This window comes from Equus quagga, chromosome 3 (genome assembly GCF_021613505.1).
Source record: "Equus quagga isolate Etosha38 chromosome 3, UCLA_HA_Equagga_1.0, whole genome shotgun sequence".
In the NCBI taxonomy this organism is placed as follows: Eukaryota; Metazoa; Chordata; class Mammalia; order Perissodactyla; family Equidae; genus Equus; species Equus quagga.
The window spans coordinates 134,228,924-134,248,303 of record NC_060269.1 but is presented as its reverse complement, the minus strand read 5'-3'; the positions used below and the strand labels follow the sequence as shown (position 1 = coordinate 134,248,303).

Below are 19,380 nucleotides of genomic sequence, written 5' to 3'. Positions count from 1 at the left end.
ATATAGAGTTTTAATTCTAACAGTGCATGGAGAATGTTTAAATGAAAAAAGCATGTACTGTGGGGGCAAGAGGTTTTTGGCAATGCTCTGCTTTTCTGTTAAATATTGCTGTGAACCTAAAACTGTTCTAAAAAATAAAGTCTTAAAAAAATCATGTGCTATTTTAGTACTATTAGTATTACTAGTACTGTTTCAATTGGAATCCATGGCAGATTTAGAAAGTTACAATGATGTCAGTTAGATTTGTGCCGGAGCCATATATATAAAATTGTTACATTTGCATATGATGTCATTATTATAAGTGCCACGTGCAAAAATCATCATTTTTCTTCTATTACTATTAAAGTGAAACAAGTAAATGTAATTAATAGAATGAGTATCCCAGAAATAGAACTGGGTGTGTATGATTAGGTTGAAACCTGTAAAAACTACTGATATCCAACCATGTTTAAATTATTTAAAGGTAGCATTGCAGATCATTTGGGATATTAAAGTTATTTCAATAAATAATGCTTAGATAATTAAAATTTTGAGAAAAATAAAATTAAATCCTAACCTTTCACCTTATGTAAAAAATAACCCAGAGCAGGGGCTGACCCGGTGGTATAGTGGTTAAATTCACACACCCTACTCTGGCAGCCTGGGGTTCCAGGGTTCGGATCTGGGCGTGGACCTACACAGCACGTATTAAGCACATGCTGTGGTGGCATCTCACATGCAAAATGAAGAAAGATTGGTACAGATGTTAGCTCAGCAACAATATTCCTCAAGCAAACAGAGGAAGATTGGCAACAGATGTTAGCTCAGGGTCAGTCTTCCTCACCAAAAAAAATCCCCAAAAAACAAAAACCACACCAGATCAGTTAAAAAGTTTAATAATCAAAGTGAAACCATACAGAAATTACAAGAAAATATAGGTGAATACTTAATAGAAATTATTAGAACCTCTGATAAGAACCTGTCAGTTCCCTTACTGTAGCCTAATTAAACCTTAGTCCTTTAAGATTGGCAAGAGAGAATATCAGATAGAAGGAACTGTTCAATTTATAGCTCTGGCTTTAATCTCCAGATAGTTTTCTTCTCAATAGGAAGTACTCTCACTGTTTGCTGTGTGATTACCTGGCATGCGTGTGTGTGTGTGTGTGTGTGTGTGTGTGTATGTTATTGTGTGTTCACACTTCTCTGCACTCTTGTTTTTCCTTTATCTAACTCCATTGTAGAAATATGCCTTTCCTTGAGTTCCCACCAAGCTGAACCAAATTTTGGGTGGCTTCATAACCCTTAGTATTTAGTAAAAGGATGTATAGATGTAATAATATCCAGTTGGATAATCTTGTTTATAAAGTCAGTTTCCCAGTTTGATTTTGTGGTTCCTTGTATTTATAATTCCCTGTTTGTCTTTTGCTTTATTTCCAGGTCAAAAGCCATCTTTGCTTATTACTGGCCATTTAAATGAGTGGAGACTCTGGATACTAGACCTAATTGATGGGGACCAGCACGCTATAGGCGTTTTGTTATTTGAGGACTGTATATTTTAGAAGGATTTTGGCTGCGATTAATAGAATATCTGATTAAAGTAGCTTAAACAATAGGGATTTAATATTTGAAATTATATTGCCGTAAGTCTGAGGCTAAGTGGTTTCAAGGTTAGTTCAGGGCCTCAATGATGTGTAGGGCTCTGTGTTACCTTTTCTTTCATTTTGTTGGCTTTCTACTCATGGTTGGGAATGACTGCAGTAGCTGCAAGCATTGTGTATCCTCTCATGATAACATCAAAAGGGAGGAGACCAGAGGGATGTTGTTCTCTCTCTCTCCCTCTCGCTGTGTTTTATCAGAGAGGAAACCAACACATATTTCCAGAAGCAATTTAAGTATATAATAGACATTTCATAAAAGAGATATAAGTGGTTAATAAACATACAAGAGAATTTTAATCTCAGTAAGCCTAAATCAGGGGATCCCTGATTTAGTTCTGTTTTGTTCTTGGGAATTATCAAACAGTGCTTTGATGAATCCAGGTAACACTTTCTTGCATTAGAATAGAAGTTAGGAGACAGTATGAAAATGTAAGTCAGAGGCTCTGATTGATTTATTGTAATTTTTCTTGTCTTTTTTTTTTTTTCCTGTGGATGATTTGCCCTGACCTATCTGTGCCAATCTTCCTCTGTATTATATGTGCATCACCACCAAGCGTGGCTGATGAGTGTTGTAGGTCTGTTCCCGGGATCTGAACCTGTAAACCTGGGCCACAAAAGTGGAGGCATAGTAGTATAACCACTACGCCATGGGGCTGGCCCTGACTTTGTATAATTTTGTTTTTTAATCTAATAGACATATAACAGCTATCCAGAACTTCTAATCAGCATGAAAAAATATATAAGGTAATCATATTCAATGGACATAATTTTATTAAATGTCAAATAATTGTAAACTTCTCTTTTTTATTAAGGATAAGTAGATATACCTTATTTTTAATTTTGCTGTAGTATCATCATCTAACAGTTCTTCTAATTGTTGGCAGTTTGGGTAGTTTCAAAATTTTCATTATTGCTAACAATATTACAATGAACATCCTTGACCTTTTATATAGTTCTAGGAGTGGTACTGTAGAATATATTCTGAAAAGTGGAAATTTTGGGATGAAGACAGTGAACATGTAACATTTTAATTGATTTGCTAAAATTACCCTCCAAAAATATTGTACTAGTTTGTACTCCCACAGATGTATGAATGTACCATTTCCCACACATTCTTTATTCTTTATGTATTTTTTTTTCCAACAGCTTTATTGAGGTATCATTGACCTACAATAGATTGTACATATTTTCCCATATAGTTACATTTCCAGCAATCTTTATTCCTTTATTAAGATTCAGATTTCCATCTGGTATTATTTTCGTTCTGCATACAAAACTTTTAAAAACATTTCTAGTAGTACAGGACTTCTTGTGATAAACTCTTTCACTCTTTGTATGTCTGAAAAAGTTTTTCTTTCACCTTCATTTTTTTTTTTCAGTTTTTTTTTTATTGAGTTATTGATAGGTTACAATCTTGTGAAATTTCAATTGTACATTAATGTTTGTCAGTCATGTTGTAGGTGCACCACTTCACCCTTTGTGCCCACCCCCCACCCCACCTTTCCCCTGGTATCCACTAAACTGTTCTTGGTCCATAGTTTTAAATTCCTCATATTAGTGGAGTCATACACAGATTATCTTTCTCTTGCTGGCTTATTTCACTTAACATAATTCTCTCAAGGTCCATCCATGTTATTGCAAATGGAATGATTTTGTTCTGTTTCGCAGCTGAGTAGTATTCCATTGTATATATGTACCACATCTTCTTTATCCATTCGTCTGTTGATGGGCACTTAGGTTGCTTCCACGTCTTGGCTATTGTAAACAGTGCTGCAATAAACATTGGGGTGCACAGGACTTTTGGGATTGCTGACTTCAGGCTCTTTGGATAAATACCCAGTAGTGGGATGGCTGGATCGTATGGTAGTTCTATTTTTAGTTTTTTGAGGAATCTCCATACTGTTTTCCATAGTGGCTGCACCAGTTTGCATTCCCACCAGCAGTGTATGAGGGTTCCTTTTTCTCCGCAACCTCTCCAACATTTGTTGCTATTAGTTTTAGATATTTTTGTTATTCTAACGGGTGTAAGGTGATATCTTAGTGTAGTTTTGATTTGCATTTCCCTGATGATGAGCGATGATGAGCATGTTTTCATGTGCCTATTGGCCATCAGTATATCTTCTTTGGAGAAATGTCTGTTCATGTCTCCAGTCCATTTTTTGATTGGGTTGTTTGATGTTTTGTGATTGAGTTGCGAGAGTTCTTTATATATTAAGGATATTAAACCTTTGTCAGATATATGACTTGCAAATATTTTTTCCCAGTTAGTGGGTTGTTTTTTTGTTTCAATCCTGTTTTCATTTGCCTTGAATAAGCTCTTTAATCTGATGAAGTCCCATTTGTTTATTCTTTCTATTGTTTCCCTTCTCTGAGAAGGCATGGTGTCCGAAAAGATCCTTTTAATACTGATGTCAAAGAGTGTACTGCCTACGTTTTCTTCCAGAAGCCTTATGGTTTCAGGTGTACTGCCTACGTTTTCTTCCAGAAGCCTTATGGTTTCAGGTCTCACCTTTAGGTCTTTAATCCATTTTGAGTTTATTTTGGTGAATGGTGAAAAAGAATGGTCAATTTTCATTCTTTTACATGTGGCTTTCCAGTTTTCCCAGCACCATTTGTTGAAAAGACTTTCTTTTCTCCATTGTATGCCCTCAGCTCCTTTGTCAAAGATAAGCTGTCCACAGATGTGTGGTTTTATTTCTGGGCTTTCAATTTTGTTCCATTGATCTGTGCACCTGTTTTTGTACCAGTACCATGCTGTTTTGATTACTGTAGCTTTGTAGTATGTTTTGAAGTCAGGGATTGTGATGCCTCCCGTTTTGTTCTTTTTTCTCAGGATTGCTTTAGCAATTCGGGGTCTTTTGTTGCCCCATATGAATTTTAGGATTCTTTGTTCTAATTCTGTAAAGAATGTCATTGGGATTCTGATTGGGATGGCGTTGAATCTGTAGATAGCTTAAGGTAGAGTGGACATTTTAACTATGTTTATTCTTCCAATCCATGTACATGGAGTGTCTTTCCATCTCCTTATGTCGTCATCCAATTCTCTCAGAAAGGCCTTGTAATTTTCATTATATAGGTCCTTCACTTCCTTAGTTAAATTTACCCCAAGGTATTTTATTCTTTTTGTTGCGATTGTGAATGGTATTGTATTCTTGAGTTCTTTTTCTGTTGGTTCATTACTGGAGTATAGAAATGCTACTGATTTATGCAAATTGATTTTATACCCTGCAACTTTGCTGTAGTTGTTGATTACTTCTAACAGTTTTCTGATGGATTCTTTGGGGTTTTCTATATATAAGATCATGTCGTCTGCAAACAGTGAGAGTTTCACTTCTTCCCTCCCTATTTGGATTCCTTTTATTCCTTTTTCTTGCCTGATTGCTCTGGCCAGGACCTCCAGTACTATGTTAAATAAGAGTGGTGATAGAGGGCATCCTTGTCTTGTTCCTGTTCACAGGGGGATGGGGTTCAGTTTTTGCCCATTGAGTATGATGTTGGCTATGGGTTTGTCATATATGGCCTTTATTATGTTGAGGTAGTTTCCTTCTATGCCCATTTTGTTCAGAGTTTTTATCATAAATGGCTGTTGGATCTTGTCAAATGCCTTCTCTGCATCTATTGAGATGATCATGTGGTTTTTATTCCTCAGTTTGTTGATGTGGTGTATCACGTTGATTGATTTGCGGATGTTGAACCATCCCTGTGTCCCTGGTATGAATCCCACCTGATCCTGATGTATGATTCTTTTGATGAATTGCTGAATTCTGGTTGCCAAAATTTTGTTTAGAATTTTTGCATCTATGTTCATCAGTGATATTGGCCTGTAGTTCCCTTTTTTCGTGGTGTCCTCGTCAGGTTTTGGTATCAGCGTGATGTTGACCTCGTAGAATGTGTTAGGAAGTGTTCCATCTTCCCTCATTTTTTGGAATAGCTTGAAAAGGATAGGTATTAAATCCTCTCTGAAAGTTTGGTAGAATCCCCCAGGAAAGCCATCTGGTCCTGGGGTTTTATTCTTTGGGATGTTTTTGATTGCTGTTTCAATCTCTTTCCTTGTGATTGGTCTGTTCAAATTGTCTGCCTCTTCTTGAGTGAGCTTTGGGAGATTGTAGGAGTCCAGGAATTTATCCATTTCCTCTAGGTTATCCATTCTGTTGGCATATAGTTTTTTGTAGTATTCTCTTATAATCTGTTGTATTACTGCAGAGTCTGTTGTTATTTCTCCTCGCTTATTTCTGATTTTGTTTATTTGAGCTTTCTCCCTTTTTTTCTTTGTAAGTCTGGCTAGTGGTTTGTCAATTTTATTTATCTTCTCAAAAAACCAGCTCTTTGTCTCATTGATCCTTTCTACTGCCTTTTTCGTTTCAATAGTATTTATTTCTGCTCTCATTTTTATTATTTCTCTCCTTCTGCTGACTTTGGGCTACATTTGTTCTTTTTTCTCTAGTTCAGTTAGGTGTGCTTTAAGGTTGCTTATTTGGGATTTTTCTTGTTTGTTAAGATGTGCCTGTATTGCGATGAATTTTCCTCTTAATACAGCTTTTGCTGTATCCCATATGAGTTGGTATGGCATGCTATCATTTTCATTTGTTTCCAGGTATTTTTTTTATTTCTTCTTTAATTTCTTCAATGATCCATTGCTTGTTCAGTAGTGTGTTGTTTAGTCTCCACATCTTTGTGCCTTTCTCAGCTTTTTTCTTGTAATTAATTTCTAGCCTTATAGCACTATGATCTGAGAAGATGCTTGTTATTATTTCAATTTTTTTAAATTTGTAGAGGCTTGTCTTGTTTCCCAACATATGGTCTATCCTAGAGAATGTTCCATGTGCACTTGAGAAGAATGTATATTCAGCTCCTTCAGGGTGGAGTGATCTATATATGTCTATTAAGTCCAATTGTTTTAGTTTTTCATTCAGCTCCACTATTTCCTTGTTGATTTTCTGTCTGGATGATCTGTCCATTGATGTGAGTGGGGTGTTGAGGTCCCCTACTATTATTGTGTTGTTTTTAACATCTTCCTTTAGGTCTGTTAATAGTTGCTTTATGAATCTTGGTGCTCCTGTGTTGGGTGCATAGATATTTATAAGCGTTATTTCTTCTTGATGAAGTGTCCCTTTGATCATAATATATTGTCCCTCTGTGTCTCTCTTTACCTGTCTTATTTTGAAATCCACTTGGTCTGATATGAGAATTGCAACACCTGCCTTTTTTTCTTTGCTATTTGCTTGAAGTATTGTCCTCCTCCCCTTCACCCTGAGTCTGTGTTTGTCCTTGGGGCTGAGGTGTGTTTCCTGGAGGCAACAAATTGTTGGATCTTGTTCTTTAATCCATTTTGCCACTCTGTGTCTTTTTATTGGAGAGTTCAATCCGTTCACATTGAGAGTGATTATTGATGCATGTGGACTTAATGCTGTCAATCTGTCGCTCATTATCTTGTTTTCCTGTGTTTCTTTTCCTGTGTGCTTTAGACTACCCATTTAATACTGCAATTTCTTATGCTGGGTTTCTTAGATTTTTCCTTATCTATGATTTGTGACTCTGTTCTGTACTTTATTTTAGTGTCTACCTTGAAGTTTGTATTTAGAATCTCGTGTATAATATAGTCTATTCTCTGGTGGTCTCTTACTTACTCGACCAATACTGATTTAGACCCTTTGCTCTTCCCCTCCTAAATAATTATTTTCATTTTTTTATTCCAACTCGTCTTATTAATTTGTAGTTAGAGTGCTAAGATCGTCCTTGTTTTGGTAGTTTCCTTATTTTTACCCTAATGCTGTAGTTGAATATTTGCTATCCTGTTCTGGTTCTATCCATCGGTCTCCCTAGTCTGTGGATTGTGTCCCCTTTCTCCCTTTTTTTTTTTTTTCAAGTATGAGAGCCTTCTTGAGGATTTCTTGTAATGGAGGGCTTTTAGTTACAAATTCCCTTAACTTTTGTTTGTCTGGAAAAGATTTAATTTCTCCCTCATATCTGAAGGAAATTCTTGCTGGATAGAGTATTCTTGGCTGAAGATTTTTATCCTTTAAAGCTTTGAATATATCACTCCATTCTCTCCTAGCTTGTAGGGTTTCTGTAGAGAAATCCGCTGACAGTCTGATAGGGGCTCCTTTATAGGTTATTCTCTTTTTTTTCCTTACTTCCCTGAGTATTCTTTCCTTATCATTCCTATTTGCCAATTTTACTATTATGTGCCTTGCGGTGGGTCTTTTTACATTGACAAATCTAGGAGATCTAAAACTCTCCTCTACACACATTTCTCCGTTGATCCCTAGATTTGGGAAGTTCTCTTCAATAATTTCGTTAAGCACCCTTTCTGCTCCATTTTCCTTTTCCATATTCTCGGGAATTCCTATGATCCTTATGTTCTTACTCCTCATTGAATCCATTATCTCTCTGAGATTTTCCTCATTTTTTTTAATTCTTAGTTCTCTTTCTTCCTCTGTCTGGCGCCATTCGGCCTGTCTGTCCTCGATTATGCTGATTTGCTCCTCTAGGTTGTCTACACGGGCATTCAGGGAATCCGTATTCTGTTTTATCTGTTCCATTGTGTTTTTCATCTCAAGTAATTCTGTTTGATTCTTCTTTATGATTTCAATCTCTTTTGTGAAGTAACTCCAGAACTCGGCTTATTTCTCTATCTTTCTCTCTACCTCATTGAGTTTTTTGATTATAGCTGCTCTGAATTCATTATCACTTAGTTTACCTAATTCCAAGTCCTCAGGACTTAATTCTGTGTTTTTATTGTTTTCCTTCTGGTCTGGGGCTCTTATAAATTGCTGGATGGTAGAGGAGCGGTTTTTTCTCATGGTGGTAGAATTCAGTTGCAGTTACAGCCTGTCGCCACTAAATGGGGGTCGAGAGCGGCGTGTTAGCTCTCTGTCTTCGGGGCAAGATGGCTGCGCCCACTGGCTTTGCTGGGGGGGAGGGACTGTTACTCACAGGTGCCGGTCTGGGTTCAGATCAGTTCTGTTCTCTGGTCTCCCAAGGCCCTTGATTTATGGGGTCCCCGCAGACGGAAGCTTTCCCCCCCCGTCAGCAGGTCTCCACTGAATCAGCGGCAGGAGTCCTGGATGATCCCCCGGTGGCGCGGCCCCTCCCCCGCTCCTTCCCGACCCGCGCCGCAGCCATCGCAGACTCTAGGGGAGGGAGCGATGTTCTCTCCTACCGTTCCAGCGCCTCCGAGGGTGTAAGCAAGATTTATGATCTCCGCCTTCTTGGTATTGTAGGTCTCTAACGAGCTGGCATTATGTTTATTCTCTGAAATTCAGTTCTTCCAATCTTTTGTTGTATTTTGGAGGGGAGATAATCCCGGGTCAGCTCACCCCCCCATTTTGCTCCGCCCCTTCGTCTCACCTTCATTTTTGAAAGATGTTTTTGGTGGACAAGAGTTGTAGGTAACAGTTTTTTCTTTCATACTTTAAATATGCTGCTTAATATGTTCTCAGGGTTGTATTGTGTTTGATGAAAATTCTGCTGTCCTCCTTATCTTTGTTCTTCTGTACCTAATGTGCCCCCCACCCTCACCCCAAGTTGCTTTTAAGATACTCTGTTTATCCCTGGTTTTAAGCTATTTGGTTATGATGTGTATTGGTATCGTTTTCTTTGTGCTTCTTGTCTTGAGGTTTATTTGTCTTCTGGGTTCTGTGGGTTTATAGTTTTAATCAAGTTTTGAAAAATTTTGGCCATCATTTCTTCAAATATATATTTTTTGTCATTCCCTCTTTGCTCCTTAGGGACTCCAGTTACACCTATATTAGGCTGCCTGAAGTTGTCCCACAGCTCAATATCAAGTTGGATGGTTTCTAATGCTTATTTTATTTAAATTTGCTGATATCTTAGTCTGTGGTGTTTAATCTGTCAGTAGTCTCAGTGTATTTTTCATCTCATTCATTGTAATTTTCATGTGTAGAATTTTAATTTGGCTCTTAAAAACGTTTAATTTTACATGTCTCCATTAACATGCTCAATATTTACTAGTTTTTGAATGTATAGAACATAACTGTAGTAACTGTTTTAATATATTTATCTACTAATTCTCTCATCTGTTACTTTTGGGTAGGTTTTAGTTGACTTTTCTCCTAATTTTACGTTATATTTTTCTGTTTCTTAGCAGGCCTAGTAATTTTTCATTGGATGCCTGACTTTGTTGGGTGCTGGGTATTTTGTATTCCTATAAATGTTCTTAAACTTCTAGGATGGGGTTAAGTTACTTGGAAACAGTTTAATCCCTTTGTCTTGCACTTAGAATCTTTTTCAGGTAGGACCAAGGTAGAGTTTAGTGTAGGGTTGACATTCCCCAGTACTGAGGCAAAACCTTTCTTAGTATTCTACCTGGTAACCCATGAATTATGAGGTTTTCCACTCTGTCTCCTTGGAACAAGTGCTAATTCCTGCCCTATGTAATCTTCAGGGATTGTTTCTTCTAATTCTTTTGCTTATCTTTTTTTCTTGGCTTTCTATAGCTCCCTTGCATTTGTGAGCTGATCAGTAGTCAGCTGAAGACTCGAGGCACCCTTCCTATATGGCTTCTCTCTGTACAACTCACTCACTCTTCTCTACTTAGCCCTGTAATCTCTAGCTTCCATTGTTCTCCCCAGACTCCCAGTTCCATCTCTTCAACTCAGGACCGCCAGTCTTTGCCTAGTTTCCCTCTTCCTGCGCCGTGTCCTGGAGTCCTGGAAGTTCTCTCCAGGAACTGATTTAGGCCGGTCATAGGGCATACTTTGCTTCTGATCTCTCAGGGATCACTGTACTTTTCCTGATGTTCAATGTCTTGAAAACTGTAGTTACATATATTTTGTGTAATCTTTTAGTTGTTTTGGGGGGTAGTGGCAAATCTGGTCTCTGGAACCTCATCTTGGCTGGAAATACAAGTTCATTCTTACTTGATTTTAGCAAATAAAAAACAGAAGGAGTTTTTTGGTTACTTCTTGAATGCTTACTTTTACTTAAAGTGAAATTCACTTATTCATGTTAAATCTGAGTGACTCACCTTATATATTACTGATGTTATGCTGATTGGATATAATTTCAACGTCCATGATCTCCCTGGGTATTGGCACTCACAAGTTCATGGATGGCAGAAAGACATCTAAGTAGGTATTTTGGGTGTTCGTGTTCAGAGTTCTGGAAGCTGAAACCAAAGCCTAATTGTAGATTTTGTCTAGAAACTAAGGCCCAAACTAGACTTCAATATATCTCTAGTTGCCACAGTACTTACTTGTTTTAACTCCAATAAAAGCAACAAATTTTCACCATATATTTGTAAAGCTGTGCTCTCTTTTTTATCTTTATAACTTTGTGAGGTAGTTTTTATCTTTTATTTTTCAAATGAGAACACAGAAGGTAAGTCATTGGTATAGGCCTTTGGACTCTCATTTTGGTATTCTTTTTTGTTTTTCCCTGATGAGGAAGATTGGCCGTGAACTAACATCTGTTGCCAATCTTCTTTTTGCTTGAGGAAGATTGTCGTTGAGCTAACGTCTGTGCCAGTCTTCCTCTGTTTTGTATGTGGGATGCTGCCACAGCATGGCTTGATGAGCAGTGTGTAGATCCACGGCTGGGATGTGAAACCATGAACCCTGGGCCACTGAAGCGGAGCCTGGGAACCTAACCACTACACCACCAGGCTGGCCTCTTGATGTGCTTTTTAATGACAGTGCAGTACTTTTTTTTCCAACTAATGGAGAGACTGATGGAATCGTGGGTAATTTTGTTAGAGATTTTTGGATTATAATCAATAATAATCTTGAAGAGTAGTTAATGATATAGGTCATGTATCGGTTCCTGTAAAACAAATGACAGGCAGACTTCAGCTCATAAAAACATTGTTTCACAAGTTTCTTTGTAAATCTCTCTACTGACTGATCAGTCATTTGAATCAGTGTCATAAATAATGGTTGAATTCTCCAGCTAGCTCGAGTAAATTGCTAACCCTCCCTTAGCCTTAGTTTTTTCATTTTTAAAAGTGAGAATAACAGTAGTACTTTTCTTGTTATGCATTCTTTTCCCTGAGACGTTTATACTAAGCTATTTTAGTATTATTTTCAAGATAGAAAGACCCTGCATTTTTTTTCAAGGAACCCATCTGCTTTAACTGACTCACATGTCAGACTTAGGACGTTGTTTTGATGACAGGTGTCCTTTGGGACAGTCTCTGCTTACATTGTCAATAAAAAGGCTGTGGTTTTCCTCTCCATCTCTGAGTTATGTATTTTGTTTCAGGATATCTGAAATGGTACTTTAAGAGTATTGGGCAATCTTAGCTTTATAAATGTCTGATATTTCCCAAATGTGTATTAAATCTACCAGTATAGTCAGGGTGAAACTCATTTATTCAGGCTTTAAACTTCAGTAATAACAACATTGAAATGTAAAAACCACTCAAAACCTTTTTATTGTCTAACACTTCTGTGCACTATGTATGCGTTTTTTATTTAACCGTATTGATAGCTGTATATGTCAGGCAGTTTTATTTTCTTCATCGTACAGAGAAGTGTGAGGCTAAAGAGAATGTGAGTACTTAGTAGAGTCAGATTTTGTATATAGTCTGTCAGACTCCAGAGTCTGAGTGCTTAACTGTGATGATAAATCCACTTTCCTTGGTACTGAGGTCTTAAAATTGTGTATTTAAAAATAAAAGGGGAAACAAATTTATCATTGTTGTATCATGGAAATCATGACAAGAATTGTGTAGCTCAGGCCCCCTGAGGAAGTGAAACTGGAATGTTATCAAGAACTGAGACAGTTCCTGGTGCCATTTCTTTCTCTTCCTGTGCTCACCTCTGTTCTCTGTCATTGTTTTGTCTCTCTGTGTATTGGCTTCCTCTGTTCTCCTTACCACCTGGCCCATCTTGATTGTTCATAAAACGAAACCTTTAATACCAGTGTCTTTTATCATCTTAAAAATTCAGACCCATGGCCAAGTGACCCAACTTTTCATGATCTGAATTGTAGTTTCCTGTGAGATAAAACCCTGTCAGTCTAGTCAGGCTCTATTGTTTTCTTCTGGGTCAAGCATTCATCCTTTGGTCACATAGCTGTGGCAGTGGGTGATAGGTTGAGGGAGGGGTGACTGGACACATTCAGGGATCTACACTAATCTTGGGAGGTAGTTCTCAGGGAAAGGGGTGTAGGCTGAATAGAGACCCAAAATATGTCTATACTAACGTGTCAGATTTTATTAAAGCAGTATCATAGAAATAACAGCACAAATACAAAATATAAATATGATAGACATAACATAGAAATAAAACAAACAATAAAAATATAATAAAAAGAGTACAAATACAAAATACAAAATAATATATATGTTATAGGAACAAGGAACTGAAATCAGTTTATCATTTAAAAACTAACTTCCTGAAACTGAATATGTAAATTCTTCAATGGTACTAGAATTTATTTAAAAGAATCATCTGGGTGAATGTTTGAAGAGAATATTCAATAGTCATTTATTTATTGAGCACTTCTTTATTTGTGTTGTCAATTCGGGCTTTCCTATAGTAGGTTTACCAAAGGGCTGTACCTCATTTCCTGTACATTATTTGAAGGTTTCTTCATAGAATTTCAGATTCTCTTTTGAGATTCCTTAATTCACAGATTGCAATGAATAAGAAGCATTTGTCATTTGCTCATACATTTTCACTTATTGGTGACTGTTTCTCAAGTAGCCTGCCTCATTTCAAAAATTTGCAGTTTTCTATGAAGTTTTAGGAAAGTCTGAACAGTCAGAATGGTCTACTCTTCTGTAGGATGTTTGGGAGAGGATTTAGGGGAAGCTGATGATTTTTAGTGTATTTGGTTCAGTTAAACATTTTCCAACCTAGTTTCAGTATGACGTAATTCTTAATTACAGTCTTTTCTACTGCTGTTTTGTGATCAAAATGTTGAAGATATATAATAAACTTTTATGTGGTTTGTTATGAATTATGTTACCTTGGGGTCATGTTTTAAAACAGAAGTATATATTAATTTTTAAATCATAATTCTAGGGAAATATAATTCTATATATTTATTCAGTTTTCACCCAATTTTCTTAGGAGTCAGATAGTTCTTTTACACCAAGTGAGCTATGGATATCTTCATTAGCTTTTTGTTTTAATTGCCTTTTTTTGATGTCTTAATTCTTTTATTTTGGTAAGCATATATTTTGGCAGAACCTATACTCTCATTCTGGGCTTTCTAAAATAGTTCAGCAGCTAGAATGCCACATATAGACTATATGTGGAAATTAGCCTTATTTTCCTTTTTTTTTTGAGGAAGATTAGCCCTGAGCTAACTACTGCCAGTCCTCCTGTTTTTGCTGAGGAAGCCTGGCCCTGAGCTAACATCCATGCCCATCTTCCTCTGCTTTATACATGGGGCACCTCCCACCCCGCATGACTTGCCAAGCAGTACCATGTCCGCACCCGGGATCCGAACCGGCGAACCCTGGGCTGCCAAGAAGCGGAACGTGCGAACCTAACCACTGCGCCACCGGGCCAGCCCAGGTTTATTTTCTGAAATATATTGATCTTGAAGCCACAGAACTCTACTTCTGGGTTCTTTGTGTTTATGTGGTGAAGAGAATTTCCTAAGACATTTTTTTTTATGTAGCACATAAATGAAACAGTTGCCATTCGTTCCAGCTGACTGAACCATTTCCAAGATAGGCTTCCTCCCTGCTCTGTTCATCATACTTTTCAATCTGTAATATCTCTCTAGCTGTTGGACGTCTTCCAGATAGGGGCAATTTCTGAGCATCTCAGTGACAGTGATTTTTCCAGGTATGTCTATTGAATTCTGAAGGTATCAGGAAGAGCAGGGGAGATGGGCAGAAATAGGAAAATAGAAAATAGGCAATGGAAGTAGAAGGAGTTGGGGCAATGAGGCAGGCCCCTTTAAAAATAACTTTAAAAAAAGGACATTTAGGGGGCTGGCCCGGTGGTGCAGCAGTTAAGTTCGCACGTTCCACTTTGGCAGCCTGGGATTCACCGGTTTGAATCCTAGGTGGGGACCTATGCACCACTTGTCAAGCCATGCTGTGGTTAGGCATCCTATGTAAAATAGAGGAAGATGGGCACTGATGTTAGCTCAGGGCTGGTCTTCCTCAGCAAAAAGAGGAGGATTGGTGGCAGATGTTAGTTCAGGGCTAATCTTCCTCAAAAAAAAAAAAAGAAAGCACATTTAGAAAAAAGGGTAAGGCACTACTTAGAACAACAGAATATACATGTGCTAGAATCGAGCTTCTTGATTAGTGCTTTTCAAATTATCTGTGCTGGAGGACCAGATTTTTCATTTCCACTTCATTATAGATAGGGCCTACATAGTAAGTACATTTATCACCTGCTTAGGTGAGATGCATGAAAACACTGTCTAATTGCTGTAAAAGTTTCTGACTGGCTACTCTCCATTTCTATACATAATGTAGACTGGTATCAGTTTGCTCACTGACATCAGTCTGCTGACCAGTTGTTGAGTAGTGTTGTTGATCCTAAAACCTTGTTTCTTCATTTTGCACCCAAGGTTATTGAAGCTCAGAAAAGTGAAATGCTTTGCTCAATATTATACAGCTATTAAAATTTTCTTTCTTAGTTTCAGTAGAGAACAACTCTACTTCAGTCTTTTCTCTGAAGATGATTTTCAATGTCAGTATATAAAAGTCAGAGAAATATGCCTCTGGCGTTTGGGACTGTAGGGGATTTTTACTTTCTACATTGGGTATTTCTGAAATAATCTTTTGTATGATCTCATAATTTTGGAATTAGAAAAAAATTAATAAAGATGCCAAATAAAACAATACCAAACAAGAAAAATCAGAAATATTGTGGTAGAGAAAGCATAACAGTTAAAAAAAACCTGTTAGTTTTGTGTAATTAGAATGGCTAGTTTATATGGGGAGAATGTCAAGAGATAAGGCCTAAAAGATTATCAGGGACAGGATTGGGAAATGGTATGTAAGTCATAAAAATGAGTGTGCTTTTCATTTGGTAGAGAATGTGGAGCAATTGAAGAATTTTATATAAGGAAGTAATACGGAGCACGTTGATTTTTAGCAAAGAAAGTTTTAGTGTTTTCTCTCTATGTATTTTTCAGTAAGATTAATAAAGGATCTACTTTAGTTTTTAAAAGTATTTTAGTTCTAAACACTGTAATCAAATACCTTTCAACTATAAGTAATAGCTTAAAAGGTAGAAATATGATGCAGCAGTTGAAATTAGTATTTATTGTGTTTTGAAACACCCCGTCACTAGGTATTTGGTAAAAATGTGTAATACTGAGGGAGTATATTATGCTATTGAGCATAACCAAACTGCTTGGGTTGGAATCTCAGCTCTGCTGTTCATTGTCTTTTCAACCTTGGGCAAGTTACTTAACCTCTTTGGGCCTTGGTTTTCTCATCTATAAAGTATGAGGATACATAATACTTTCCTTACAGAACTGTCATGAAGTGAAATGACTGCCTCTCTCTGCATATGCGTGTGTGTGTGTAGATATAGAGACGTATTTATTATATAATATAGAATAGTACCTGGTACATAACGAGCATTAAATAAGCACTTTTACTGCTGCTGCTATTGTTGTTACTGTTATGATTGGTAGTGGAAGACATTTCATTAAAAGTTTTATAAACGTAAGAATATTGTGAGTATAAAATACCAAAAATGTACCATTTATTATATGAAAATCACCACCCACTGGATTTCACATTTTATTTTCCTCAGTTTATAGAGACTAAAATTGTGAATTTAAGTATATTTAATTTAGTATTTTCTCTTCTATAGTTTATCAGAGAAGATATGAAATATAAAGATGCTTCTAATAAACACAGCCATCTGCACAGAGAAGATAAGCATATAACTGTTGAGGATTTATGGAAACGATGGAAAACGTCAGAAGGTAAGACTCTTTCAGTGATCCGGATCCCTCACTTGCCCTTCTGCCCTGCTTAGCCGTTGTTAACTCACTAATTGCATATGATTTAAAAAGAATCGAGATAACATATCTGTGAGGATATTTATATTCTAGTAAATAATTTTTTCGTTTTTGGTTTTGAAAGATGATTTTTATCTTAAGATTCATTAAGGGTCAGCCTGTTTTCAGATAATTTAATACCTTATGCTAGAATAAATAAGATAATGCATATCTGAGAGTTTAAAGTTATAGAGCATTGTTTTAGGTGTTAAATGGAATTATTATAAAAGGTTTATCAAACATGTTGATCCTAAAGTTTTCTTATTAGTTCTGGAGAACGGTTCCTAAAGTCTTTAGAAGGCACAGAACTTTTAAGCTTTTTCTCAAGTAAACCCTTTATGAAGTCTTCTAATATTTACCTGATAAAGTTGTGTTATTTATATTCTGTTTCTACCTTTAAATTCTCAAGCTATCTTGTGCACAGTAATGCACAGTAAAAAAGTCCATTAAGCATTTTTTTTCTTTTTTTGAGTAACAGAGTCAACCAAAATGTTTTTTTCTAAGGTTTCTATCCTTTTACCAAAGTTAAGCAATTATGTTGTAGCATATATTTTTCTCTGCTGGTTTGAAAAATGAAATGAAATTAAAAGGAAGCTGGGACAAATTACCAAGTTGGAGTATAAAGAAATAATAACATTTACTAGACTGCCAATGGCAACATATGGAAATTGGAAAATACAGAAAACTATCCCACCAAAGCTCAGTATTTTATTAAGGGAGAAGAAGGTTTATAGCTTGCTTACATTTTTGTTTTCACTTTTTCAAAGAGGCATCTGTTGCAGTATACTGGGAAAGAGAAAAAGAAAGAAGGGAAAAAAATACCAGACTTAAATGAAAATCACATAGACTTTAAAAATCTGTATCTCCATTTCCCCTCCTCGTACTGTTTTTAAGTAATATGAACTTGCGTAGGAATAAATGAGTATAAATTTCATGGGAGGAAAGTGCTAGAATGGTGGAAAACTCAGTAAGACTTAGTCTATTTGTGTGAAATGCCTCAGCAACATGTAGATCTTACTAAAGGAATTGGAGATCCATTATGGAGTCTGTTGCTACTAGTGTATTTGAGATTTGGATATGTGGTAAGTTGAATGGAGCCCACTTAACTATATTTGAATGAAGGAAAAAAGATTTGACCACGTCTCATCACCTGTTGTGCTACCACCCTGGTTCAGCTCCCATCTCTTGCCTGGGGAATTGCAGCAGCTGCCTAATAGTCTCCCTGTGCTCTGCTATAGTCTCTTCTTCACATAGCAGAGTATTCTATTTAAAAGATAAATCACATCTGCTCAGTACCCTTTAATGGCTCAGAATAAGAGCCAAAATCATTACAAAGACCTGTAAGTCTCTACATGGTATGCCTTCTCCTGCTCACTCCTCTCTTCCACCTTCTGTCCTCCCTCTCTCTCTCTCTGTCTCTCTCTCTCTCTGTCTCTGTCTCTGTCTCTCTCCCCCTCCCCCTCCCTCCCTCCCTCCTCTTTCCCAGTTTGACTTCTTGCTATTCTACCACTGCAGGAGTGAAGAGGTCCTCTTGGCTAACTCCCTTACCTTCCCTCCACCTTTTTTTATGAGGAAGTTTAGCCCTGAGCTAACATCTGTGCCCATCTTCCTCTATTTTGTATATGGGGTACTGCCACAGCATGACTTGATGAGCGGTGCATAGGTCTGTGCCAGGGATCCAAACCTGCAAACCCTGGAAGGAGAGTGCGGGAACTTAACCCCTACGCCACTGGGCTGGTCCCCATTACCTCTTTTATTAAAGCCTTTATTGGGGCTCTTCTCTCCGTGAGCCCACCCTGATCACTCTATTTAAAATTGCAAACCACACTCCCTCCCCTCCCTGCTACCCTTGTTTTTTGGCACTCTGGATCCCTCTTACATGGCGTCACACTTTCTTTTCCACATATCATGTATCACCTTCTAAGATATATAACTGACTTGTTCGTTATGTTTGTCTCTCTTCTCTCTCTCCCCTGCCCCTGAGAAGGTAAGCCTAGAAAGCAGAGGATCTTTGTCTATTTTGTTATTACTGTATCCCAAATCTTAGGGGACTCTGTCCTCAAAACTCCATTTTGCTTTCCCACCTTAGTGATTTCGGGGAGATCTTTTGTGATCTATGAGAGTATTTGTTTGTTTGTTTTTTAGCTTAAGGCCTTTTCATGTTGAGTAGCCTCTTAAATCTCTTTTTCCCTAGACTTTTATCTTAATTTCCATTCCCTAAGATTTTACCGTTATGATGGTGAGAAGATTTCCCCCTAGGTCTCCAAAGAGTGGACCTAAAGCATCTACTCTCTACTTCCTTTTCTCCAAAGCTCAGTCACTCACATAACCTTCTTAGGGGATCAGGGCATGGGAGGAGTAGTCTTCGGGCTCCTATTAAAACAGCTGCATGGGAGGGAAGAGAGAAGAGTCCAGTGAAATCATCCTCCACTACAAGCTTTACAGTGACCTAATTGATTTTCTCAACCCATGTCAGACTCTTTTTATTTATTAAAGGGGTCATGTAAAGGTGGAGTATCATTGCTAGATCGTGGTTTTTAAATCATAGCCTAACAAGCCCCAGGTTTCCTGGAGGTATCTCAGGGGCAGGGCATGCTGAATGTGCAGGGTTTTGCTTTTATCTGATATTTTTTGTTTCTGCTTAAGACTTCTCTTGGGAAACAAAAAATGATTCTGAAAAGGTTTTGAAACTGTTGATATAGAGATTAGAATGTACCTCTAGCAATAATATGTAATTCAAGGTTGTTTAGTTGAACATGAATGCAGATACATACACACATGTGTACAACAT

The 19,380-nt window shown here is 37.2% G+C and overlaps 1 protein-coding gene across 2 annotated transcripts in view; it reads left to right on the top strand.

The window, feature by feature from the left end:
- Window positions 1–19,380, top strand: part of STIM2 (stromal interaction molecule 2) — a 167,346-nt gene that overhangs the window by 85,976 nt on the left and 61,990 nt on the right. For both annotated transcript variants that reach the window (XM_046656689.1, XM_046656688.1), the window contains exon 3: window positions 16,400–16,514. In XM_046656689.1, coding sequence (XP_046512645.1) covers window positions 16,400–16,514 — 115 coding nt within the window. The remainder of the gene's footprint in view (window positions 1–16,399; window positions 16,515–19,380) is intronic.